This window comes from Strigops habroptila, chromosome 11, assembly GCF_004027225.2.
Source record: "Strigops habroptila isolate Jane chromosome 11, bStrHab1.2.pri, whole genome shotgun sequence".
Classification (NCBI taxonomy): Eukaryota; Metazoa; Chordata; class Aves; order Psittaciformes; family Psittacidae; genus Strigops; species Strigops habroptila.
Genome location: NC_046360.1, coordinates 18,289,343 through 18,316,599, shown reverse-complemented (window position 1 = coordinate 18,316,599; position 27,257 = coordinate 18,289,343). Strand labels below are relative to the sequence as shown.

The 27,257-nt window shown below is 42.6% G+C and overlaps 1 protein-coding gene across 2 annotated transcripts in view; it reads right to left on the bottom strand.

Annotated features, from left to right (window-relative positions):
* The window catches only part of EFCC1 (EF-hand and coiled-coil domain containing 1), a 52,365-nt gene that overhangs the window by 24,244 nt on the left and 864 nt on the right, over positions 1 to 27,257 (bottom strand). For both annotated transcript variants that reach the window (XM_030501817.1, XM_032920215.1), the window contains exon 2: positions 25,458 to 25,864. In XM_030501817.1, the coding sequence (XP_030357677.1) occupies positions 25,458 to 25,864 (407 nt within the window). The remainder of the gene's footprint in view (positions 1 to 25,457; positions 25,865 to 27,257) is intronic.

The following is a 27,257-nucleotide window of genomic DNA, read 5'->3' as shown; positions in this document are numbered from 1 at the left end:
GACTTCTGCTGTTGGTTTTCACACCGTGCCATACCAGCCATGTCAGCTGTTTTCCCTAACAGCTCCTTCTAGAGCAGCAGAAGAGCATGTGGATGGTATTGGCAGTAGCCTGGATCCAGGCTCCCACTTCAGCACTGGGGGCTGCACCAGCCTGCTTTCCATGAGATACTTCACATATTGTGAGTGCCCTTCCTCAGGTTTACATCCTCCAACCCCGCTCTAAGCAGGACATAGATCCTGCTGCCTGGAGTTAGCTGAAGACTCTATTAGCAATAAGTTATGAGTCCATTTCAGACAAGCAGTGCAAACAATTTACTTCTCCAGTTTATCAGGAAGTATGCATCTGAAGTGAGCCTGAAGCTCATGTGAGAACAAGTTCTCTCTCAAGACCGTGCTTTGGGCAAGAAAGATTAGACCAGATGATCCTTGAGGTCCCTTCCAACCTGGGATTCCATGATTTGCAGCCCTCTTTTCTTCCAGTCAGGTGGACAGTCCCATTGGCAGAACTTCTTTCTGGACACTTTCTGAAATCTCCTTTTAGCCCATAAGGAATAGCAACAGAGGCATGTGAACACCACCATGCCCCCCCTAACTACATAGGCATGAGGTGTGTGTATGTATTCTCCAAAGCCTTCTTCCTCACCTCCAAAGTTTTATTTTTGGAATTCTCTCTCTCCTTGTCTGCTGGAACCCTGACTTGTATTTTACAGAGGTGCTTGAAAGCCTACAATGAAAAACTAATAAATAAAATACCATGAACTTCTAAACCACTGATAGCTATAACCCAGATGCTTGATATAAGGCATAGAAGCCAGATAAAGCAGTGCAGCAGAGCTGTGGCCCTGGAGATAATTTCCTTCTGCCATTGCTTGTATAACAACCAACCCCTCTCGTGTATTCCTTCACGTAGACACGTGCTACTTAATCCCAAGGAATCCTTCTGTTATCTTCCGTGTGCTAGAGTGTATGTCAGTAAAGATCAAATGTCCAGTGATGGTTTTAATGTCTCCTAGATAAAGAAACGTGCTCTTCCTAAACAGAGTCAGAGAGTACTTGGCAGCAGGGTGGGGATCCTACTGAACAAACTCTTAGAGCTTACAATGTCTGACAAAAGGCTCTTTGTCAGTTCTCTGATGTTTGAGACCTGCAGATATCACCAAGATACGTGCCAGTTCCGATTGACTGCCATGTGAAGTCCGTCAGGACGTATTTCAGAACTTTACAGATGTAGAGCCTCATGGATTTGGAGTGGCAGAAAAGGAAGATGGCTCGCTTAAGGCACAATGCTGCTGTTAGAGTGGCTGCAAGTTATTTCTGACCGGCTCCTACTAAGCTGGAAAATGCAACATTAATGTATGTTTACAGGAGGGGCTGCAACCATCGATTTTGTGGCTCCTGCAGGACAGTTGCATGAAGGCCTGTCTCACTGTTTGGTCCCTGCAGAGCTGTCCTGAGGTCGTTGCTGGGCCCTCGGCGTGCAAAGGGAGCACGTGGTTACTGCGGGACCTGAGCCCGAGGTGTCAGTGCCAGCAACCCTCTGCTGTGAACGTGGGGAAGTCACAGCTTCCATGTTCCTCAGATCCTGTATCAGGAAACCACAATAACAATTACCTCATACTGTTGTGTTTTCTGTTTCACTGATGTTTGTAAAAACATCCTTACCTCTTGAGAGAGGCTGTTTCTCTACTAGATACTGTATAATTCTGCATGCTCCTTCATATTTAAGCTCTGTGCTGTTCAGATGCTTATTTGAACTAGTTTTATGTTTCCTGAAAGCAGCCCGCCCTTTGCTTTCTTGAAGCCTTTACTGTTCTGATAGGTGACGTGTGCAGGATAACACTGCCTTTATAGTAATCCCAACTTAATGACTTTTCTTCCCAAATGTTTATAAAGTCATTGGCCAGTTCACAGAGATCAGAAAAGATGGTGTTAGTATTCCTGCATTTATTATGGTCCTAGGTACATTCTGACAGCAAATATAGCAGCTTCTATTTAATCTTCTATTGGTTACATGGTTGAATAAGAAGGGTATTTGGAGGTTGAAAAGGCAGTGACACAGATGTCCCATAACCATACGTAGCTGCGCCCTGCGTATAAGAACTGATTTCTTACTCTGTGTGTTTAGCACTCTGGCTCATCTGCTTTCCCCATGGGTGGACCTCTGCTTGTCTTAGCAGTACCTCCAACTTTTTCCTCTGATGAACCTCAGCCCAAGTAGGTTTGCATTGTATTTATCACCAAATTTACTTAAACTTCACCTAAGTTTGAACTTTTCACAGTATCTTTCCTACTACAACAGAATACGTAAGCAAGTGCATATTTTTAACTGAAGATGTAGTCTCATTGAGATAAACCAGTTTAATTACATTTGAGCTTCATTATATCAGTTGCAACCCTTACATAAATGAAGTTACATGCCTCTTTACTGAGTAAAGATTTCTGTGTTACTGTTTTCAAACAACTGACTTGATCCAAGTTCAGTTTATGGTTTGTACAAGCTCATTTAACAGAAAAAAAGGCTGGACTGATTTGTTTGTCTCTTCTGAAAAATGAGATGCCAGAAATGTAGGTTAATGTACAGAAAACCTCCAGGTTTTCCTGATGCCTTCCAGCAGAGCAAAGATGCTATTGCAGGGGACTGCAAGCTAAACTGGTTAAGCAGCTGGGCTATGGGAATAAGCATATGTTGAAAGACGCTTAAGTGTAACTTGGACAGAGCAGGCCAGCAAAGACAGAGGCTAAACATGCTATCACAGTCGTGTGAGCATTAACTGGACAGTGCTGCTCAATGCTAATGGATTATTGGCCAGATCTTGATGGTTTCTCATTTCTGGAATTGTTTGGAATTGTTACTGCACTATTAAGGCCAGTTTCTGGTACCCTCTTCACATGCCTGTATTTGTATAGAATGTGGCTGTGGTGTTAAGACTGCAGGTCTGCTGGTGTAGGATGCAAATGATGGAACTTAACATAAATGTATGTTGTGTCGATGTAAGGGAATCATGACCTAACCTGTCTGAAATCAGTAGGTTCTGGGATAAAGCCAAAATCAATCATGGTTTCTCTTAGGAAGAGTCATCAGGGACTGTAGCCATAGGACAAGGAGTGATGGGTTCAAACTAAAACAGGGGAAGTTCAGGTTAGATATAAGGCAGAAGCTCTTCCGTGTGAGGGTGCTGAGGTGCTGGCACAGGGCGCCCAGAGAAGCTGTGGCTGCCCCATCCCTGGCAGTGTTCAAGGCCAGGTTGGACACAGGGGCTTGGAGCAACCTGCTCTAGTGGAAGGTGTCCCTGCCCGTGGCAGGGGGTCAGAACTGGATGAGCTTAAGGTCCTTTCCGACCCAAACCATTCTATGATTCTATGAAAAGCTAGTGGTGGTGTAATTTCTCCGACACTGATGTTGTATGGCTGGAATAATGTCCTAAAATTGCCTGTACATAGACCCTTCAGGTGTGTTCCCCGTTAACTAGGGCAATGGTACAATGAAATCCTGGCAGGAGCCCTTGAGCCCTTGGACTGTAAGTGATAACAGGACTTGCTTTTGCAGGACAAAGGAGCAGGTAGATTTTATTAGAACTTAAAATAACTCTTGTTCCTCCCTACAACCCTGCTTTTTTCAGCTATTTTAACTGAACAAGCAGAAAACTTGATTGAGCAAGTAGATACAGCCCTGGAAAGTGCATGTAGATTATTTAACAGGGGTATGAAAAATGGAAACAAAAGCACCTTCCATCCTTTAACAGTCCCTGCAGTTGGTCTTTGAAACACTCACAGCAGAACCGCAGTACTTGGGGAGTAAACGTCATCCAGATTCTGTGGAGCTGAGCAGGCCTTCAGAAACAGACACAAAATTATGTGGAAATACATGAAGTACATTTGCTACTTTTGTTTTGGATCTTCTAGCTCCACAGTCTTGAAACTTAGATGTCTAAAGCAAATCAGAGCTACCTTAAAGGTAACTGAAGTAATGCAGAAACCAATTGTGAGAGCGATTCTGTTTCAGGTGCTGTATGTTTAAGGTATTGCAGAACTTGCTACCATTAGGTTATTAAAGGAGGTACATTCTGTGGGGAAGATCTTTAACCACACATGGCTCAGTGCTGCTGTGTCTTACTCCCTGAGTAACGGCTGGTCATATGTAGACACCAGAGAGTGTAGTACAGCCCTGTGGTTCCTCTTGAGTAGGAGAGCTCAGAAATGAGGGGAAGGAGAGAGGGGCAGATGGAAGTCATTACTGGGGAAATTCCTCATGGGAAGGTTGGGGAACCTGGACTCGTGTTTTCCCCATCAACATTACTCTGAATTATTCTAACAAAAGGGTTTGGCTCTTTGCTTCTCTTTTTAATTTTCCTAAGACAATGCTCATGGCAGGTTTTTCCCTCTTGGCCCCCACTCTGTGCAGACACCCTGCAGCTTGTCTGAGGGCTCAGAGTTGCCGCCGTGGGACACAGCACTGCTCCCATCGTGTGCAGCCCCTGCTCTGACAGGAGCCCATCATGGGTAAAGAGAGTTCTTCTGGGCAATCTTACAGGTATTTAGAAACAGATACTTCCTTTTGTTTTCATAGAGTTTCCTCAATAGGTTTCCACAGGAAAAGAGGGAAATCTGTATGAAAAACAGGAAGCAGTTCTCAGGAGTTCTCTGTAACATAGCACTAGGAGGAAGACTTAAAATAATTGCAGTTGTTTGAAGCGGTAGGTGATACCAGTTGTATTCTCTTACTGTAAACACAGTGATTAAATTTAACATCATAGGGCTATACTAGAATTAAAAACCTCAGGTAGTTATATAAATATAAAAATATATTTCACTCCATTTTAGTTGACAGTAGGTGACTAATATTGAAACTTCTGCAGCCAGGCTTTTCCACCCTGTTTTCTCTTTGCACTTTACTGCCCTGGGCAACTCTTCTGGAAAACTTCTCATCTGCTTCAACCTTGGATGAAATCCCAGATTTTCTAATGCTGATCCATTCCTCTTGCATCCAATATGAGACTTAATATTTTCCCTCACCTCCTGACATTCTACAGTACAGTTTCAAATCCTGAGGTTTATGTATCAGAAGGACAGGTTAGGATAAAATTTGACATGGAGAAAAACTTGTAATAAAAACCTTCTAGAAATTTCACTTTGAAGTTCCTTTCTGATCCATCTTCAAACTCCCCTGAAGTTCCAAATGTCATGGAGAAGTTGTTCTAACTTACACTGAAAAGAGAGGAGGAAGTTTGTAACTCTCCAAGCAAGTAGAGCCACACTAGGGAAGTGTTCCAGTTGATGCTGGCTGCATTAGGAGGCTTATTAGTCTGTGTAGTCTCAGGTAGGAGGAGGTGACCTTTTAGAAAATGGAGATATACCATGTGGGATGACAGTTTTTGAGGAAGAAACCCTTAAATTTGTAAATCCTTAAGAGGAAACTTGAGCTTAATTTTACTGTCACTTCCTACATTTACTAAAGCCAAACATCAGGAATAAGTTGGATTTGGCTTTCACATATGTTGCTTGTATTTTGGTTAGGGATAGTACATTCTGTACTCATTTCTAATACAGAAATGGGTAAAAGATGAAAGCAGAGTATGTTTCTGAGTTTTACTGCTAGGTTTTTAGGAATTAGCAACATTATGTTTTAAGAGAGATGTGAAACAAAAGTTCAAAATCCTCACAATCCAAAAGCATCTAACCCCGAGCCCCTTTTATCCATACTACATGTTTGAATTTTGACAGCTATATTAGCTTCATCCCAGCATTTCATGGAAACATTTTGGGCATGGCATATTCTACTTGGTATAGTTTCCAGTAGAGTGAGTGTAAAAGATTTTGTCTATCTGAAATAGTCCTGCCGAAATTGGAGCAGAAACAGGACTGATACCCTGCGGTGTTTCTGGGTGTCCTTCAGCTTAGTCCCACAATAAAGCCTGATGGGTTTTGTTTGTTGCTTGAATTAAAACTGGTGAACAGCCTGGTGTTTGCCTGTATATCTCACAGTATCTAGGAATCTAGAGATAGTGTTTCATCTGAGATGATAAACTAAAAAACCCTAATAGTAGGTATTTGTAGTGAATGTAGATGGTTTTATTTATTTTCTTCTGTAGATATTTTAAACAACTAAATGGGGAAAAAAGATCAATAGAGTCTGTTTGCAACACTGTTGTAGCATTAAGCCTGAAATTTATCAGTAGAGACCCTTCTCCCTTCAAACCATCAGCTGTGGTTCCAAAAATGATCTTATTTAACTTAAACTTGCAACAATCTCATTATGTGAATATTTGCCACTCTGTTCTGTGCTGGGGTGTTGAGTAACTGAGAGAGACTCTATAATCCTGAGAGTGAATTTTTATACACTGTAGTGGTCAGGCTGGCAATAGCAGCTAAAGGGAGGATTTAACATTTTTGATTGTAAATTCCTTGATACAGGGCATGAGTACATTAAACATCATATATCTGGAGGGTCTTTAAAACAAGATGCTGGCAGTAAGCAAAGCCAGCTGTACATTTATGTCCTTGAAGGATTAATGACAGCATCCCCTGAGCATGCAGAAGTCTGGTTTGCATTAGCAAAGGCTCATTGAACCGTATTCATCCTGGCCAGGACTGGGATACTTAGGATAAATAGTGCTTATTTTCAGGTCCCCATCCTTCTGGGAATAGAAATGATCTTAGTTTCAGAGTAAGGGCCCACTATTAATGCTTGAGAAGTGACAGGCTCCAGATTTGATGATGGGTCAAAGCTGGTAAACACCAACTGGTGCATAAACTTCATTTTCTAGCAGAAGCATTTGTTTAAAATACCAGATCATTGCCAGATCTCTATTTAAACCCCAAACACATCATTAGTAACAGAAAGAAAGGATATTTCACTTGCAGATCTATCTCAGATGGCAGATCATGCACAACTGCCTCAAGCAGCCTTCAGGTGTCCGTACTGGTGATGACAAACTATCTTGTGGTGAGATTGCTGGCAGCTGCTTTAAAAATTGTTATTTAAATGCACTTCTGAGACTAATGGGAATTGAGGCTCTTGGTTCCGGAGCGGTGCAGCAGAGCCATGATGGCATGATACATGTTCCCAATGTTCCTTAAGACCACTGTTTACTTCAGTTCTTAGAAAGGCCATGAAGGATCAAAGGTTACTCCAGAGTGTCTCGTTACTGTTTAGGAAAGGGCTTAGCAAAGTCTTGACCTATGGCAGAGCTTCAGTGCCTGCCTTTATTTCACAGGAGTTTCTTGTCTGCAGCCTTCCAGCAGGTCCATGCAGTGTGGTCCTGTGGAGATGTTTCAGTTGCTGTGTTTTCCTGCTGGGACTGTGTGAGATGCTAGGAATACTCTTTTCTGGCCATGTGCAGTTTGCCATTGACAGTCTACTTGTATTCAGGTGGAGGTATATTAGAACTCTCTGTTGCAAATGGCACCTAGATGTAGGGCTGAGAGCCGGGCTATGAAATCAAAAGCTGTCTGTTTAATGGGTCTGCTGTGTATGGGATGCGCTGTTGATTGTGGCTAACCCCTGCTTATAGATGGAGACAATTGGAATGTTGCTCACTGTATCTCACCTTCCCAGTACATATTTGGTAACTCAGCAGAGCCACACCAATCACATTTGAACTTTTGGGGTCTGTTACTTCTGCAGCTACCTGTATTTGTTATCAAAACCAGGAAGGAGAGTCCACAGTGACACCATTGCTTATGAAATAATGAGGCTGTGCCAGCACATCCCAATCTGCGGGATGATTGTTTATGAAGCTGAATGAGGAGCCAGTTACTGGGATTTTCAGTTGCTCCTGTAAGAAGAATGGAAATCCAATTTCTGTCCTCCTTGAACAGAGATAAGCCCACATGCTGGAGCCTTATCATATAGAACCCAAATGTTCTACAATGAAAACTATATCAGTGGCTTGATTTAAGCTATGCAGAGCCTCATTTGAGCATGATTTGTGATGTTACATCACCATTCCATGTAATAACAACTTGCAGAAATACAAACAAAGCATAAGGCTTACAGGAATGTAGTGATCCTTTAGTGGATATGAGAAGATAAGAACAACCATGCCATGCTTAGAGTTTGAGCTTGTCCAGCACCCTGTCTGACAGGGAGCTATAGTGGATGCTTCAAAAGAGAAATGCAGACACAGAGCCAGTCCAGAGCCATCTTTTCCCAGTTCCAATAACCAGCATTGTGCATATGGACTTTTGTGGGGCTTTAATGGCCATATAAAAGCTTATCCTTATAGACATGTAAAAGCTTATCTGAGTATTTAAACAGTTTCACAGAACCATGTCATTAATTTTGAGCTTGTTATTCCTCCCCATTGCGAACGATACTGTTGTGCTTAAATTGTCTGAGTGCCCTTTTCTCTCTCTGCATGCTGAGGAGCCTGTTACTTGAAGGGACTCCCCAGCAGCAACCAAGTGACCGTAATTCATGCTGAGTGGACAGATCACCTCTGCTTCTGTAGTTTAACACAACCAGACTTTGCTCATGTACAGCGCAAAGGTCTCATGGAGGATTTAAGAAAGAAACCACATTTACTGTTTCTGAGCTCTGCCTATTGCTGTGGACCCACTGGGTTGGAAAGACTGCTTCTGAGCAGACAGAGTTGTGTTTGCAGAATAGCTTTTTTCCAAGGGTGGGATTAGTGGCCAGGTTTTGCTGGTTTCTATGAGGAAAATGTGATTTTTGCCCTATAGTTGTGGTGCTGCCCTGTTCATTGCTGCTCTTGTGATTGACTTGTGGTGTCACTGCATTATTACAGAAGAAAGCGTAAGCTGGAAAACCTGAACACCATCATGAGTGAGCATCTTTCAAGCTGCCACCTTTCTTCTCCTTCAAAACCTCCCAAAGATTCTCTCTCCAAACTCTTTATGATTTTTGGGTTTTGCTTGTTTAGTTTTAACTAATAAGCATGCTGATTGTACAGCCTCTAGCTGCTGTCTCCTGTGGAATCATTTGGGTCTCCCCACTTCATATGGCTGATAGGGCTGGCACAGAGAGGTGGGATTTACTCCTCCTTTCTACTGTCAGTGGACTGCAAGTATCAGCAGGACTTGGGGATGATGAGCATCTCTCCAAACTATACCTGATGCTCCCTGAGAGATTCTCTAACCCTCTATAAGAAATGCTGAAATCAAAGTAACATCATTTCGAAGGTACATAATTGACTTTTCTTCTGTAAGATGTATAAAACGAAAATAAACCCTTCCCAATGTCAAGTGTAAAGCCAGTACAGATCTCGACTGCCCTCAAACAATCTCACCTGGTGCATGGGTTCATTTCCTGGGCAATGCCTCTGGAATCCAAATTTAGGTTCTTTTAATTCAATGCTTTTTCATTCCCTGTGGGTCCGGGGCAATTGAAAAGTGCTATAGAGATTTTAGCATCATCTAGAATATGTAAGGTTCAGCAGAGCAGCTCGTGCTGTTGTGTATTTATGTGTATGCCAGCAGAGCAACTATAGCGATGGGAAAGAAGTTCCCAAAGTTAAAAGCATAAAACCATCCCTAAAGGGAAACATTGTGGGGATTAGACCTGCAACTGTCACACCCTAAAAAATGGGTTCTTTTTAAAACTGAAATTTCCTGAAGGGAAAACTACAATGTAGTGCTTACAAACCTGGTGGACTCTCTTTATAGAGTAGAATAGTTCAGTTGGAGGGGACTTAAAGTCCAGGTACAACTCTACTGTGTTCTTGTTTGCTTTTCAAGTTGCCTGTATTTGATATTCATGATGGAGTTCTCTAGAAGTTGCAGCATGCAGTCTTCTCCAAGCCACACATGGATCTCAACAGAGATTTTCCTTAGCAATCTGAAGAGGTAATTTCATAATGTTCCTGTATCGTATATACACTTATCTAGGACTAAAATATTCAGGTAACAGCCTGTATTCTGTATCTTTGGTTCTGGCAAGTACACAGTAACCTCTCTAGTAATAGATTTCTGGAATAACAAACATGAATGCCAGAGTTCAGAATATACATAAGCCCTTGGCCGCATTTGCACAGAACAAAGTAATGAGCTCTATTACGCAAAGTTACTTTCTCATCTTACCATTTAAAGCAGAATAGATATTGTTCTGGTGACATGAATTGTTACAATGGTTGAAATAAGTCTATAGTACAGTTTGAGCGGTCACGGTGTATTTATTGATAAAAGCCAACTGCTATGGGAGCAGCAGTGCTATTGGAAATGAAATGCTTTGTATTCCGAAGCAGTGCTGTTGGTCTAAGTTTGAGAATAATGCAAGTGGTCTGAATGTGTGCCAGACACTTAGTAATCTGCTTCATATAAGCTACGTAATCTTTGTGGTTTACAGGACAGCTATTGCAGTCTGATTCTCCTCCGTTCATACATTTTAAGGCTATTCTTACAGCCTTATAGGGGTTTTGAAAGAAAAGAGGATGCTCCATTAATATGTTTTAGAACCTTTTCATTCCTTTTTTTTTTTTCCAATGAGATATAATGTATTTCTGTTAGGACTGTCTGGACTAGAAATGAGAAAAATCCTTTCCAGGGTTACAGAACACCATTTTCTCTCCCTGACAGCCCCAGCAGAATATGAGAAACCAAGCTAGCTATGCATTTATGGGCAGCTATGGGTGAGGTACTTGCGTATGCATGGCAAGTGTGAGGTATCACACAGGCCTCTAAATCAATGAACAGAAACTTCAGCACTGCATATACATGTGCATAACTTGGAGTGAAGTGAGAAAATGTGAATTGAGAAATCAGACTTGTATGTCCATGACAGCTGCAAGCAGCATGAAGGCCAAAGGAATGTAAATGTTGAAGTCCATATTTTATTTCTGATAAACATAGTGTGTTGTGAAATGCTCTGCTTGTCTCCAGCCCTCAGCCTGTGCTGGTAACCACAGGGCCAACACTCCTACAAATGCTCTTTTCCAATTATATAGGGGAATATTTGCTGTGCCAGCATGGCAGAGCTCTAAGCCCAGCTTTTCAGGTTAAATTTTGCTGTGGGCATGAATGCTGGAAAGGATCTTTGCAATATTGCCATGGCTGTCTCTTACACAAAACCTGACGTTCACATTGAATAGTGTGTGCTGGTTTCCAGCTCAGCAGGGAACCTGTGGGGTTTGAATGGAAATGAATCAAGTGATGGGAGAGTGGACAATAGGCATCTGTCAAGCAAAGGCTGGCATGTGAGAGTGTGACCTAAAGGCAGGGTTTACCATACTAGATTTTGAACTCTTCATCTATCTAATCCTGTGTCCTGCTCCTGACATCCCACAAGCAGATGCTGATGAGGAGCGTGCAAGAAACACAGTGAGAGGTTGCAACAGGGGAAAGTTCTGTCTAAAGCTGAGAGTTCGAGTTTGGCTCTCACACTGAAACAGAGGGGTCAGGGACTTCCCAACGTTCTAGCTAATAGTTATCACTCTGAGAAATTACTCTTACCAGAGAAACAGTTAATACATTTTAAATCCTGCTCATCTCCAGCGTCGGTGATATTGTGTAGCAGCTACCTCTCATTTAGATGCATAAAGAGTTAAACAGCATCTTAAAGCTTGTGGTTCATCTTAAAGGTAACTGTAGAACCATAAGTAATGTGGGTAGTAGCTGCCTACTTCTGTGGTCATTGTAATCAACTTTTTAGATAGGGAATCCGATGTGAAGGAAAAGAATCAATGATTCTTCCAAAGCTATGCTCTTAGGTCTGAGCCAGGGCTCAACTTAGAGCATGGGTCCTCTTAAGTTGTAAGTGCGGGAGGTAAGCTTCAGTGTAACCTAGGATTCCTGCAGGTGAAGCCAAAGTGATGTTAGAGACACTCTTAAAATGGAGCTATATCTTATCATTTTCTGTATATTAAAAGTTCAAAGAGAATTCTTACTCATGCATTTCCCCTGATGATAATGTATCTTTCTGCATCCTTAGTCCTCCCCTGGCCTTTCACTGCAGTGTAGATTTGCCTGGGGACCCGGGTAGAGATGCCATCTTCCTATTTAATACCTGCAAAGCTGGGGTTTGGGGTGTTGCTTTTTGTCTGTTTAATTGCTATTTCAGTTGCTTTTTTAATCCATGTCACCTTTCCTAAGCTCAGCCCTTAGGAAGGTACCCCAGAGCTGGCTTTACCCACTGTGGAAGAACTGTTCTTTCTGTCTGCTTTGAACCTGCCTCCTGCTGTCATGTGGTGACTCTCAGTTCCTGCACTGGAAGGGACTGAACAACTCTTCCCTATTCATCTTGATGTCCATGAAAATTTTATAGACCTTTTTTTGCATCTTTCCTCAGCTCTTTTCCACATCTGAAAGTGGCTAAATAGTTTCCATGCCTTTTTTGCACACTTGTTGCCTTTTCTATGCCTTTCCCAGTCTTGCTCTGTTTTAGGCAGAAGGATCATAATTTCTTTTTCTGATACAGGTGTTCTCTGAACAGGCAGATTTGTTTTGTGTACTGTTCTCTATTCCTTTCCTAAAAAAAGTTAATATGACACTAGACATGGTCTAGTGTAGGTGTCCCTGCCCATGGCAGGGATTGGAACTGGAGGATCTTAAGGTCCTTCCAACCAAACTATTCTATGATTCTACAATATTACATTTGTTTTCCTCACTGTAGCTCGGGAGCTGAACAGATACATTCCTACAGACCTAAAGCTCAAAGCTGTAATTCCTGAGCAGTTATAATAAGCTCAGAGTCCATCACTGTATCTGTTTCATTGAAGCCAGAACTGTTCTTTGGGGTTGTTTGGTGGTGGTCTTCCCTCCATCAAGTGCATCTGTGTCATGAATGCAGTAAGCATCTCCTGCTGCCATCCAGTCCCTCACTGTGCTAAGATCCTTCTGCAGTTCTTCCCGGTTGATACTGGTTTTTAAAATCTTGGCTAATTGAGTAATATTTTAATTTCATCTAAAAATCAAATGATGATCCCATTCTTGTAGCTTTCCTTACCCATGTGATATAAAACATATTTCTCCAACTAAAATACAGACCAAACAGACTACAGAGCACATTTTCAGGTTCTAACCAAGGCAGACTACCAGGCACGGTTAGAAGGAGGGTAAAACTGAAGTTACGTGTCCGGCTCCCCCTCCAACAGTGGATATCCTGATGTGAATCCAAGCTTTGGGATTCAAATGCGCTTCTGGTTGAGACATGAATCCAATTACTGAGGTGGAACTTTACTGCTTTTAATTGCAGAGATTAATTCAGGTTCACCTCTGAACTATGGTATCATCTGCAGTGTTTTTAATGAGATAGAGACATCTTGGTAGATCATGGGGTTTAATGTATGACAGGGTACCCTTTTTAAACACAAATGAATCTTTTAAAAAGGTAAAGTCTTTAATGTGTATCATGCACTAAGTACATTCACAGTGTATGCATTTGTTAATTGGGGGGAAGGAGGGCAAAAAAAGCCCTTTAAACTTAAGGATGCACGATCTAAGCCACATAAAATGTTTACACCTCTTTTATAGCACTCCCCTCTGACCTGGCACTTTGATTGTATTCTGGGCCAGGTCATGATTTTATGGTTTCATTGATGAAGTGATGGAAAACAATCTAGCATTGCCATAAGCGTGGCAAAGCAGCCCATGTTCCCAGGGGCCTGGGAGGAGTTTTGGCTTGGAAAAGTTGCTTTCCTTTAAGTGTGGTTAAAACACAAAGCAAATATTCAAAAGCATTGGTTTGCTTAACTTCACCAAAAATAATGAACACTCAGAAGTGAAGCGGGGCCTCTATTGATCCGATGGATAATTCACAAGCCTGGCTTTAAAACCAGTACAGCCTGGGGTTTTCCTCCCCTGTTTCAGCAGCTCTCCCAGTTCCCCTTCATCTCGCCTGTTGTGAGCTGCTTTACTCCTCTGTCTCCAACACAGAACTTAATGAAATCAGCCATTCTTGTTGCCAGTATTAAGCTTTATTTTGCACCAGTACTCTGACCCTTTCTGAAGCCCCAGTGGTGGCAGTTCAGATCTTTGTTACACTGGTGGTCCTACTAATCCTTTTCCCTTTGACCAAAGGTAAATGTCCCCACATTACTGTTCATTTTATGCATGCAGGGGCCTTCCCAGCTGTGTTTATGGATGCAGAAGAAAGGGGGTCTGTCTTCCCACTGTGGCTGTTCAAGCACCAGCCCCTGTCATAATGAAATCAAGGACACCAACAGCTGAGCGTGTCTGCTGCCTTCAGATGGGGCCCCTTTATACCGCTCTCAACAGCCTCCTGCTTTGTTTTGTACAGACTCTGCAGTTCCATCATTCATTCTGTTTGATTTAAGCTTCCATTCCCTGGGTCAGAAAAAGGCTGGTGAGGGAGGGAGGATGAAAGAAGGTGGCACTCTGACAGCTCCTTTTTCACGGTAATGAGCAGAACTGCTCGCTCTTCCCCCGCTCCTGTGCATGGGGGCCTTTGCTCTCTTTAGAGAGCCACACGAAGGAAGAAATTGCCGGTTCAGCTCTGCCTTCCAGGGAGCGACCACATACACAGGAGGGCTCGGGGTCTTTTGTGGGCTCTGCCTAGGCCGTGACTGCTTTGTTGAGGGGTTATTTTGTTTGTTTCCTCTATATAATGACAGGTAAATGCAAGCTGTTAAAACTAAAGCCTCGACTTGAGGCAGCAAAGCCTCAATTGCTTCCTGGTGACTTGTGTACCGGGCATCATGCTCCTTCACATAACACAGCTCCATTCACTTGGCCAGTCCTTGCCAGCCTGCCACAGGAAAGCTCGCTTTGCATGGAAGGGGAAGAAATAGTTGCTACCTTTCCAGCATTAATTACATTCTGTTCTAAAAAGAACATCATTTAATACAGAAGTAATTTGAATTATAAGTAACCTGTATCCTAAGTAGAAGAAAAGATGTGTTTGGTGCGTGACAGTGCTGTTTGCAGCAGCAGAGCCTTACCTGGTAAGGCTGGGAACTGCAATTCAAGTATAAATGATTTTTAGTACTTCACAACATGTGCCAAGCCCTAGGGATTGACAGTTTCTCTGATTACATAAAGTACAGGCCTAAACACCTCAAAACTCTCAGGATTTTAAATGTTTAATCATGGTTATTTGCTGTAACTTTAGAGCTTAAATCATTCCTATACTGCATAGTATTTACCTAAAAAGCTTTAGATTTATTTACTTTTTGAAGTTTCTTATTTTTAAATGTATTTGAAGCATCATTTGGGAACTGTAAATCACACTGAACAAAACCCCCAAACCAAAGCAAACCAGGGGAGGAACAATAGGGGAGGGAGAAAAGTAGCAAGTGTAAGATTGACAGCACAAGAATAACCCAGTATAGAAATCTGCTGTATAGAGATTAATCATAACTCCTCTGCAAGATGCCAGCCCCTGGTCCATGGAGAGGTCTGTCATTCAAAGTCAGTGCATTCACCTGAGCATATCCTGACAGGGGAGGCAATATTTCACAGCCAGGAGGCTTCTTCTGCAACCCAGTCCCACCACAGCCAGGGCTCCAGCTGGACACAGCGACTGTCCTTCTGACAACACCAGCTGAGAGCATTCTTATTTATGGTGTTCTTACTCTTTTTCCTCTGCTAAAGGAGTTGTCCCTGCAGACTGTGGGTACTATTGGGAATTAAGCAGAGCTATTATGTTTGTTAATGGAAACACAGATCTCTGAGACTAAGGACCAGCTTCTCACCCAACTCTTGGCTTGGAGCAATTCAAATATTGTCTTTCTTTCCCTTTTTTTTGTTAAATTAGGAATATGAGGAAAAATGTTTTTCATCAAAGGAAACTGCCTCTTCAACGTAAAGAATATTTCATTTTGGTTTCATTTCTTTTTGTCTTAAAATGGTATTTTGAAATTCAGTTTAGCTACTCTGATTTCATGTCATTCAGATAGGAAAAATCAGAACACTCCAGCAAGAAAACATCCAACTAAAAGACCACAATTTTTCTGCTTTTCCTTGTATTTTGGTCTCTGTGAAATCTTGCCTGAAGTAACCTAAACACGCAGCTAATTTGAACTGTTCCCAGCCTATATTTTTTGAGGATGAACTATTCAGCCCAAGTACTTTGCCTGGATCTGAATTAAATCAGAGCAGCCAGTGCAGGCGAGTGGTCCGTTTGCCTTGTTCATGTCAGATTTGTCCAGCCACCAAATTAAACCACTATAACCAACCCCCTTGATGTCTCTGTTCTGCAGTAGAGAGGATCTGTGCTTTCAGGGTATGCCTGTGTTGGGCAGTGTAAACCCCTGAGTTAACCCCCCAGAGCTGGTGTTAGTGCTGTGCAGCGCTGTGGTGCTCGGAGCCATGGGCAGCTCGGGATGTGGTGCTGATGCAGTGCTGCTGCCCTGGGCTCCAGAGCGGGCTCACTGGGAGTCAACACAGTGATGTACCACAAAATACAGGGGTGTGCCCAGTTGTGTCTGCACTGCTGGAAATCCCACCTTTGGATATTTGCTGATACGGAAATGGGGAGCATAACCTACTGTCCTGCAATTTTCATCAGCGCTGGTTTTGCTTTGATTGCTCATGTTTGTGTTGTGTGATTTTTCTGCTAAGCACAGTCCTACCTGGACCTACGAGCTCCAGGAGTGTGAAACTACTAAACCCAGAGCTCAGCTTATACCTGACAGTGTTCTGCTTTAAATCTGGCTGACCTCATCATATATAGTTCCAGATAATTTTATGTTATGTGAACTAATGCCAAGGATGTGTGATGGGGTCAGGTACAGAGAATAAAAGCAGAGCAGATGTGCTGCGAATATCAGACTTTTCAGTGTTATGATTATGAACATTCTGCTGTGGAAAGAGGCTCTTCACAAAACAAAGCACAGGGCCTGATTTTATTCTGTAGTGTTATTGAGATGTTTGGGGTCTTTCCACTGCGATCTGATTCCTTGTGCTTGGCACCTCTTTTCTTGAAAGGGATGATGTGTGACGTGATGGTGATTAGCACTTGAAGTTCAGGCACCCTTCAGAGAACAGGGCTTTGTCCGCAAACAAGGAGAGGCTGCAACAGGCAGTGAATCACAGCCTCTGGGCCTTATTTTCATCATCCTGCTTATTTTCATTATTGTTTCTTATTTCCATCATCATTTCTTATTTCCACCATCCTGCTAAGCAGCAGGTGAGATGCTGAAACAGCTGAAAACATCTACTGGAGAATGAAGGGAAGGGAGCAGTGCAGTGACCGTGGCCAGTGATTCAGCTGGAATTCTGACTAGGGTGTGAAGATGGGAAAACAGAACAAACTCCAGCAAATATTTGCAGAACTGCTAAACAACTGTCTCGTGTCATTGCAAATACAGACATTGCCTGTATTGTATTTCCTAACAGCAGTGACATTTATAGCTCATCCCCCAACCCACTCAGAGTCTAGGCAGTGTTAACAGATGGACCCTCTACCTCTGTGGGAGCAATCCTGGCAGTGTCCAAATACCTGAGGGTATTTGGAATCACTTGATCCTGCCTGTGCTGCCCTAAGGATGGGTTTAAGGACGTGGTTTGGCTGTGGACTTGAATTATGACAAGGTCCCAGTGAAGTCATGGAGTCAGTTAGTTTTACTTTCTAGATGTTTTTTGCCAGTCTCCAGATAATTTAGTATCTATATTGCATAGAGGAGCTTTCAGTTAAGGATGGAATAGAATGGTTGGCTCTGAATCTATTAAAAGGCTAGCTTAATTCCTTCTCTGGATAGCTAATTCAAATAGACAACGGGTTGAAAGAAGCTGCTGAAACAGAACATATTTCTTGCAAATCAAAGGGCAGGTTTGACTGGACTGCTCCCTCTTGCATTTCAGGTTTCATGGTACCATGAGGTTTTGTGGTGCATAAATGAAAAAGGCTTTTTATTGAGGTTTTTTTTTTTTGTTATATAACATATTTGTATAGAACATACGCAGATTTCTCTTGAACTGTTTTAGGGTGGCTTCACTTATCTTGTAACATCATTGGCAGTTTTGGGATGCATTCAAGAGAGAAGGCTTCCTCCCCTGCAGATCAGTAATCCTTCCATATTCTGAGAGCAGACTGCTTCAGCAGAACAAATCAGTTTGATCTGTTTGAAAACTTTGGGTTGTCAGCGTCTTACAAATGACCTGATGTATTCTGTGTCCTGAAGGGAGATGAGGAGCAAAGAGTAAATCATCACTTCTTACTGCATTAGTGGAACTCCTCATCTTTGTGGGGTAATTTTCACTTTTTAGGAAGAAAAAAATAAATCTCTTCCCTTTTTATTTCTCCAGCAGAATAAAAACCCTACAAGAATGTGGAATTCTCTGCTTGTGCCTGAGTGTAGAGGATCAGCAGTGTTTGGTTTTCAGAGTGACTCCTGTGAGTTGACAGCAAACCTGACATGCACTAGAGCCCACTCGAGATAGGGTTGCTTGATTTGTTTTAATTTTATCTCTGGAGGGGCTCAGTGGAGTTGTTGAGCGCTTTATACTGACTGTGTCTTTAAGTACGTGAGGGAAGCAGTTGTCAATCCTCTGGGCCTCTCAGGATCTCCTGCCTGGTGTTTTTACTTCAGATTTTTGGCAAGATCTTTGACATTCAGGGAGGTAAACGCAGAAGCCCCAAGTTTAAGCCCCAGGTTACACTTTTAGATCCTGTATTAGTACTTTGTCTTCCAAAACTGACCTGAACAAGAAGTATTTCTTTAAAATACCACTGGCTCTTCAAAGCATCTGTTAGGGAAGTTTGGCAAACTCCCATTCAGGAAAAGATTGATTGCCCAGTTGTGTTCCCATTACTCCCATAAGCAAGGGATTGCTGCTAATGAGTTCAACAGGGCTGACCACGCGAGTGCATGAGCAGAGGTCAGCACAGTGGGACCTGCGGGGTGGGGAGCACTGGAGTGCTTCAGCAAGCATCCTTCCTGGCAGGTCTCTTTGGCACAGAGGTGGCCACAGACTTGTCAGGTTTGCTTAAGGAAGAACCGGGAGGCCAAAAGCAGGACTGTGCAGGCACCATGTAATGGTCCTCCTGGCTCCCCAGGGAGGCTCCCTATGAGCTGCAACACTGGCTGGTAGGAGGCTACAAACTCCTGGCTCACAGATGAGATTTTCCTGGCAATAAATAATTGTTCTTCTTATGCAGCTCCCCTACACTGATGTTAGTTGGCTTCTAGGTCAAGGGAGCTGCACAGAGCCCAGTCTTGTCAAGCTGATAATTCCATTTCCAGAATAGCCCCAATGCATTGAGTTTGATGTGTTTCTATCTGCATGCAGTGGGGTCTGAAGCGTCAGGATCTGTCAGCTAGATAATGCCAAGGTTAATGCAGTTCTAAGGGCTACAAATTGAGCACAACAGCAGGACATGGCAGTGATGCCCACCAGGCAGAAGGCTCCTAGGAAGCCTTTAGGGCAGAAAGTGGCATACTGCTAATATTGGATATTGAAAGGTGCTTGCCCAAGTAATCCAGAGGGTTGCCGCTGAAGGCTGTTAATGAGGTAGGACCATTTCTGTTTGATGTGGTTCTTGCAATGACAGCAAGAAAGTGCCTTTGTTGTGGGAGGCATTGCTTTCAAAGGGGCTTGGACTCTGATGGGGAGTCCAGCCTTACAAAATGGTTTGAAAGGGGCAGGGGGACAGGATTTTTCTGTATTTTAAAGTTATCTTTTTGTATGAAATTAATCTTTCATTTTTGCTGCTATAAGACAAGCTGTGTAATACGCTGCATCACCTAGAAAGTCTGGGCATGAGGCAGGTTGACAGAGCAGGCAGGTGAAGGAGGGAGGTGCATGGCTGTCACTGAGGGGGTCCACCAAGCTGCTGCCTGCATTTCCAGGCACTGATTCGAGGGAGAGGAGCTGCAGAAACCCTGAGTGCCCACCTTCTGGGAAAAACATAATGTCCCTGGTATAGGAGGGGTTAGCATGGTTCAAATTATGCACAGCAGGGCAGGAGGGGACAGCTTCAGAAGGCAGCAGCGGGTGTCAGGTCCTGTGTATGAGATGACAAAACTAACTCCTTTGGCTTGGACTATCCTTTTGTTACTTGCAGCACACATTCATCTCTGTCCCTAGGAAGGTCTGTGCGATGGAGCTGCTACGTGACAGCTCCAGCAGGTTCAACGCTGGGTGCCTCTGCAGAGCTGTGGGAGGAAGGCCGAGACGTGGTGACAGCACGTCCACCGCAGGGAACGGGCAGTGTCTGTGTGTGGCACTGCTATTGTGCTCCCAGTGATTTACTCCCAACACACAAATAAGGCAAGGCAGATGAAAAGGATTTAGTGAGAATCCAGGGGAAGTCTCCCAAGAATAAACACTGTAACTGAGAGCCCAGCACTGAAAAAGGCCAGAGAACTGCCTACATTTGCAACATCAGAATTAGCACACAAGCTTCCTTGTGGATAAATGAACTTGGATTAATTTGAATGGATTTGAGTAAAGGTTTTGCTATTATTATGGGAAGCAAGCATAATTAACATTAAAAAGAACTGAGACTCTTCTTGCATTTGAAATAAGACTAGCCCTTGCTTAGAAAGAGATGCTATACATTTTCTTCAGTGTCAAGTTAATGTATTTAAATTGCTCTGCAGAGTTCTCTCTACCATATACAATAATACCTTCCATTATCCCTTTTCGTGAAATCAAGATGTTCCTTTAAAGTGTTTCAAATGAGTAGTAATCTGATTTATTTGCTCAGCTTATGATTCTTCTATGGCTAGAGACACACAAGTAGTCTAAAGTTCATATGATGGGAACATATTCACCTGCTACTCTCAGCATCCTGAAAAACTTACAAGTTCTGTGCTTTTTTGGCATACTTCTATGCAGTATACAACACTTTACAGTCTTAAGCAGAAGAAAATACAAACAGAATTAGAAAATAAAATGACATCAGTCCATCTAGAACAGCCTGCTTGAGTGCTCTTACCGATGAGGCTCTGCAAAGTAGTTTTACTTCACCCTGAGTGAGCTCAGTTCCCTGCCTGTCACCACGGGTACAGACCCTGCCTGGCCTTGTTCATGTCCAAGGATGTGCTTTTGGTCTGTTGTTCTATCCAGTCCCTTGTGCAGCCCCGCACATAAAGACCCACAGTCTGCATGCAAATGCTGTGCCCTCTGAAATACACTGTCAAGATGCACTTCACCTCACAACCAGTGAGCAGTTGGTATTGATGACAGTAGTCAAGCAGAAAGTTGTCCAGGTTGTCTTTATTCAATGTCTAATTTTTAAATAGAAGAACAGTTCTAGCACTGTAAACCACGCATCGTTCAGTTTGGAAATAACCTCCTATATACACCTTCTTTTGTGGAACAGTGTTTCTTTCCTAAGGCTTCTCTTTCTTTGCTTAACAGAGCCGATTCTGTATCAGTTAGGAATATTTCCATATTCCTCTCCTGCTCTTGGGTTATTGATTTGGATCTTTCTGGTTCATCTTGTTCTATTTTACAGAGTAAATGATAATCTGATAAATTACTGAAAAGATCAGGACACTGACTCCTAGATGAAAAGACAAATTGAGCTACTTCTGATACAAGATAACCTAAAGCATAAAGATTAACACTGATGACTTTATGAAAGAAAGAAAGAAATGGAGGAAATTATGCTCAACCTCCATGTTTATAAGAGACTATGGGAGAATGAAACAAGCCTCTCTGCATTCCATGTACAAGGGATTCCTACTCATTAACATGTATAAATGCTGATGGATAATTAAGTAATTTGGGAGACAGACCATGCATATGGGAAGCATTTATGGTATTTTATGACCCCTTCCACTGACCTATGTAATTACTGTGCTGCTGGCTAACATGGCAACATAAATCCTCTGTGAACATCTCTTTTATGAAGTCTATTTCAGTTCTGAATGACCTTTCTTTTTATTTGTTAAACTGGGATCAAAAAAAAAGATTGTTAAATTCTGTTTTTCCAACCAGTTTTATTAAAGAGAAAATCCATAATCAATTTCTAAGCCACCTACAGTGCAGTACAGGAAACGGAGCCAACTTACATATAGCAAGAACAATTCATGTCAAACCAATCTGATTTCCTTTTCTGACAGGGAAAATGGCTGAATGGATAAAAAGAAGCAGTAGATGTGACATTTTTATTGTGGTAACATTTTTATATGTGGCATTCTTATAAACAATACTTATAGGACTATATTAAAATACATGGATGGCGTCACCTTGAGCTGGAGCAAAATTTAGTGGGAAAAGGGGAGTTTAGGGAATAGCTGTTAATGATTTGCTCTGGGATAAAGAGTGTGTATTAAGTGGAGGTCACTGGAATCTGCCCTGGGGCCTAGCCAGTATGTTCATGTAGGCTCCCAAGGTTTGAAAGAGAAACGGGAACGGACCCCGAGCAATTTGGAGGCTAGTCCTAGTATCATCCTGAGAAACTGGAAGCGTAGTCCAAGACTGGAAAAGCTGAGCTTCAGTAATAACAGAAGTCCTATACCTGGGAAAAGGAAACTAGGTGCACCAGTACAAAATGAGAATAACCCTCTGGGCAGCACTGCATTTAAAAATGGGTCTTGTATAACTTCCTAAACTCTTCCATGTGTGAATCACACATACTTTAGATAATATCAGTGATAAACATCCAATTTCTCATAAAGTCTTTCTTCTCTGAAATGACTTCAGCTCAGGCTTTTCAATAAGGAATTTCTCAGCGTTTACCATTGAAGTATCTGAGCTGACTCACTAAAGAGACAGGGATTAAAAAGTGAAAGATGGTACAAACTTCTAATGGTGGAGAAAGGGGACAAAACCCTGACGCCTGCACCCAGTGCAGAAGGACAGGATGTGCCCCTGAAGACAAGAAGTGTCTAGAAACTATTAGGTCAGCTAGGCTAGGAACTGACAATGTGATAGGGATGTTTCAAACCCAGAGACAGGAAGGCAGGGTACAAGTTAGGAAAACATTTCATCGCTTGCAGGTACTTAAACACTTTCCTGAATAGATGGAAACTGTTGTTTCCTGAGTTAGGGGTTATAATTTAAGGTCACTGTTGTGATTCCAGGTCTAAATGATAGCAAGCTGGTATAAGATGAAGGTCTAGACATGGATTTAGATGCTTAAAGAATTTTGAAAACCTGAACATAAAAGAAGAAATAATTTTCTTTGTAAGTATGAAAGTATAGATTTGAACAGTGTGTAAAGCTCATAGACCGCTCTCATTCTTGAATGTGATCCTCTCTGGGAGAAACTAGATTTCAGCTGGAGGAAAATAGTGGCATACTGAGCCAGTTAAGGTCAATTCTCAGGAGCCATTCCTTCAATCTTAAATGCTCTGCAGTATACTCAAGTGCCTACCCCTTCCTCTCCACTGCTACCTTGCAGCATTAGTTCTTGCCAAACCTACATCCTGCTTACCTGCTCTCAAACGTTTTCTGGTACTTGGAGCACTACACTCGAGTATTAACTTAAATGCATTCTGACTTTAATAACATCACAAGTAATACACGTGCCAACTGACAGTCTGAGGAGTCAGTGGGATACAGCAACTGTCTCTCCATCCCTATGCTTTGGCCAACTCATGAGTTTCCCCTCAACATGCACTCCTACCACCTCACCCAAACCATGCGCATGGGTTTTGGGCTTCTGTACAGCTGGAGGTGGTGATTCTCTATGAACAGAAGGAGTTTCTACCACCTGTAGTCTAAGTGTAGGCAAGTGAGAGGGACAAGTTATGATGCCAGCAGCTGCCTAAGGTAGAGACAGCCATGCTAGCGTTCAGCTCTTCCATCACAGAGCTCAAACTCACTGTTCAGTTTAACTGTTTTCTGCCAGTTTGGGCATCTCTGTGCCACACTACGATATTCCACATGCTGCGGAACTGTGGAATATGACCACAGCCAAGTCACAATCATCACTAAGCAGCTTTGCTGTTAAACAAACATGTTTAAGCCCTGAGCTGTACCCCACAGACAGAGAGATGGCAGGGGTTTGTGGCTAACACAGAATTAAGATCCATTAAAGGGTCTTGCATGAGGAAGCTGGCCTGGTCCTGTGCTAAATGTGCCACAGGGCTAAAAAACGGGAGTAGTTTCCAAATGGTCATTCCAGCGCCATTCCTGAGCTTTACACCCGCTTTAAATTATCATGTGGTTTTAAAATCAATAGTACAGATGAAGATACTCTTACAAAGAACATATAGTGCACATTTTACGCTATCTGTTTTGATGCAACCCATAAAAGTTCCTGCTCTGCAAGGTCCATTTCTTATTGCCATTAACTAGTTCAGCTCTACCTGTTCAAAGCTAATGTTTTTATCGTTCATCATCCTTTGGAAAAGCAATTCTGCAGGACAAGAACTCATCTCAAGCCTTTGGTGCTCATGCCAGGGAGAACTTGAGAGACTAGACAAGTGGTGTGATCTCTCTCAGCACTAACAGCTCTATCATTCACCCAGATATCCCTGTAAATGACAGTCCTCTTGGTCATTATGTGCCCTCGCAGTGTTTCTAAAATCCTACAGATGTTTAAACGAAGGCTTTTATCTCCTGGAATCACAAGTACTAACATACACAACGCTGACACAAAGACATTGGATAAAGTGGTTATTTTTAGCACTTCCTCACGTCATAAAGCAGTACAATAGCCATGATGCTACAAATAACTCACTATGAACTCTTCTTAGAAGCAAACAGAGGAAGTATAACTTTAGGAAGAGACAAGGAGATCAGAGTAGACAATGTATTAAAATACTAGGTTTAGTACAGTAAGGAAAAAAATATATAAATATTAGCTTTGCTTTGGGTCGGAAAAAATATAACCAAGACTTTATTCCATAGGTCAGTTTGAAACTTGGCAGAAATGCCTGGCACTTACTAACTATCAGTGAATCCAAGTTTGGCCTGAGATACAATGCTACAAAAGCAGTGAACTCTTAAATTTGTGAGCAACCTCCTGACTTTTGGAAAGACATTTATTTATACTATCACAAAAGTGGGGGTTAATTGGATGATGTATTTTTTGTTTGAGACTCCCACTATATGATGGTGTGGTTTCAGGAAAGTGTTTTAACTTTTCTCTTCTGGAATATGACATGGTCTGTCAGTGAAGAAGCAATAAAGTCGCAGCAGAGTTTGACACTGCTGGCCACAAGTTGGCCTTGCGGGTTTTCCTCCACTTTGTAGGACAAGTTGAAGAGGTTTAGTAAGAAGTGGAGGGTCGACCACCTGATTACAGCTGGCTTTGTACAAGTGCCCCAACTAGCAGGGAATGACTGGGTTGCTTAGGTAAGGTGAGAAAATAAGTGTGTGGAAATGGTTTCTGAAGGACCGTCCGCAATTTCTTCTGAGGCTTTCATGAAGCATTACTACATTGAGTCCTACTGCTGTGTGTTTGAGGAGTAACTTCAGCTCTCTGTAGATCAGCATCCTTATTTTGATCTACCTTCCACTATAACAGCCCAGTTCTGTTATGGATCCCTACCAAGAAATTTGATAAGTGGCTTCTAATTTCTCTCTGGCTCCATTTTACACCTCTTTGGTGACACTTCATAAGCTACAACCAGTGATTTTCAAGGTAACTTGTGTTCCAATACTGTGATTTTATAGGCATTTTTTGATGGACTCAGCCTTACCTGTAGTGCTGCAGTTCCGATTCCAGCTGCTGGATGTATACTTGCAGATGTGGCACCTCGTTGGCTTTCACTTCCAGCTCCTTCACTTTGCCAAGACTGTTAAGGACAGCGTGTCTCGCCTCTTCCACCTTCTTCCTCATTTCTGCTTGTTCCCTCTTCAGGTGACGGTTGCAGTCCTCCAGATTGACCAGAGCTTCCTGAGAGCTCTTCAGCTCTCTTTCCAGCTCCTGATTGAACCTAATTGCTTCTTCTATTTGCCCATCCCTGGAGCTCCGGATGAGTTCCACTTCCTTCAGTACACTTTGAAGGCACTTGGTCTGGGAGTGGTTCTGTGTTAACGGTCTCTTGCACCCTATAAAACAGGTCCCCTCTTCCTTATGGTTAGCGTGGCTCTTCCGCAGTCCTACCTGTAATAAGAGGAGCAGAAAGCAGGGGGAAATGAATGTGTTTTAAAGCATCATTTTAATCAAGACTGAAAATGGCTGGATTGTGTTTTATTGTTTGCTTTGGTTTTCCTTTAATGACATAGAGTTGATCAGCAACTGATAAGCTACTTACCCTTGCGAAATACAGAGACAAGGAAACAATCTCTGGACAGTAGCTTTTAAATATATATCTATACATTCCGTTTTAAACCTACTCCTAAAGTGGAAAATTAGGTTATTGCACAAGTTTCTGTATCGCTTTAGTGCCGTGACTATAGTCTGTCCTCAAAAGGCAAGTACTACTCTGCAAAAAATACTTCCTGTTATGTTTCTTAAGTTGTGTTGAGTAATGCTGAGCAGAGAGCAGCATCTTTGTCCTTCTGGTTCTTTCTGCGTTCTTTGGTGACTTCATGTTTGCTTCTGCCTTCCTTTCACTTTTCACATGAAAAGGGTAAATTGGCTTTCACCTCCTGTGCTGGGCATTGGGAAGATGGACAGCAGCTAATGCAAACGGCACAGAGCTCTGCGCAGGTTTTGCTGGTGTGAAATCCACCCTGATCTCAACTATGGCTACGCTATGTCATAGCAGAGTAATTCAACTGCTGTTAAGTACGTATGTGTTTGTGTTTCACTATGTATGTGTTTCAGTTCAGCTGATAAACAGAAACAGAGACCAGCACCAGAATGACTGGGGCTCTGCAGAGGAGCCAGAGACTGTTCATCAGGCCATGTGCAGAACTGGCTCCAGCTCTGAGCTCTCATGACCACGCTCTGGAGAAAACACACCTCATGTTTCTGAGGCAAAGGTCTTGGGTGTTTGTGACTGAGCTATTGCATGTGCTTGTGCAGGTAAGAATCCAGAAGTTCTTTCTTTCTTTGGGAAAAAACCCACAATGGTGCATAACTGGTGTATAAGTGACTGCATGTGCAATAGGAAAAGCAGCATTATACACTTAGATTTGTTAAACTCAGGTCTTCTGCAATTTTAGCAGAGTGGTTATCAGCGCATCCCTTAAATATACATTTAAGGATATACATATGGATATTTATATTTAGGCCAGGTCGGATGGGGCTTGTAATAACCTGGTGGAAGATGTCCCAGCCCATGGCAAGGGGTTGGAACTGGATGAGCTTCAATGTCCCTTCCAACCCAAACCAGTCTGTGATTCTATGTTATTTAAGGGATATATATATATATATGTGTATTCTGCTGGTGAAAATACAGCGTTTCTCCTTAAAGCCTCTCTGTAACCAAACTTTGCTAAGAAGTTAATGCCGAGGATGAGAGGGCCACCTAGGTCTGTGCCAAACCCCTCTTACGGCCAGCCTGGAGTGGAGAGGTTGCTGGCACCGCCTGTTGCGGGGCAGCCGGGGG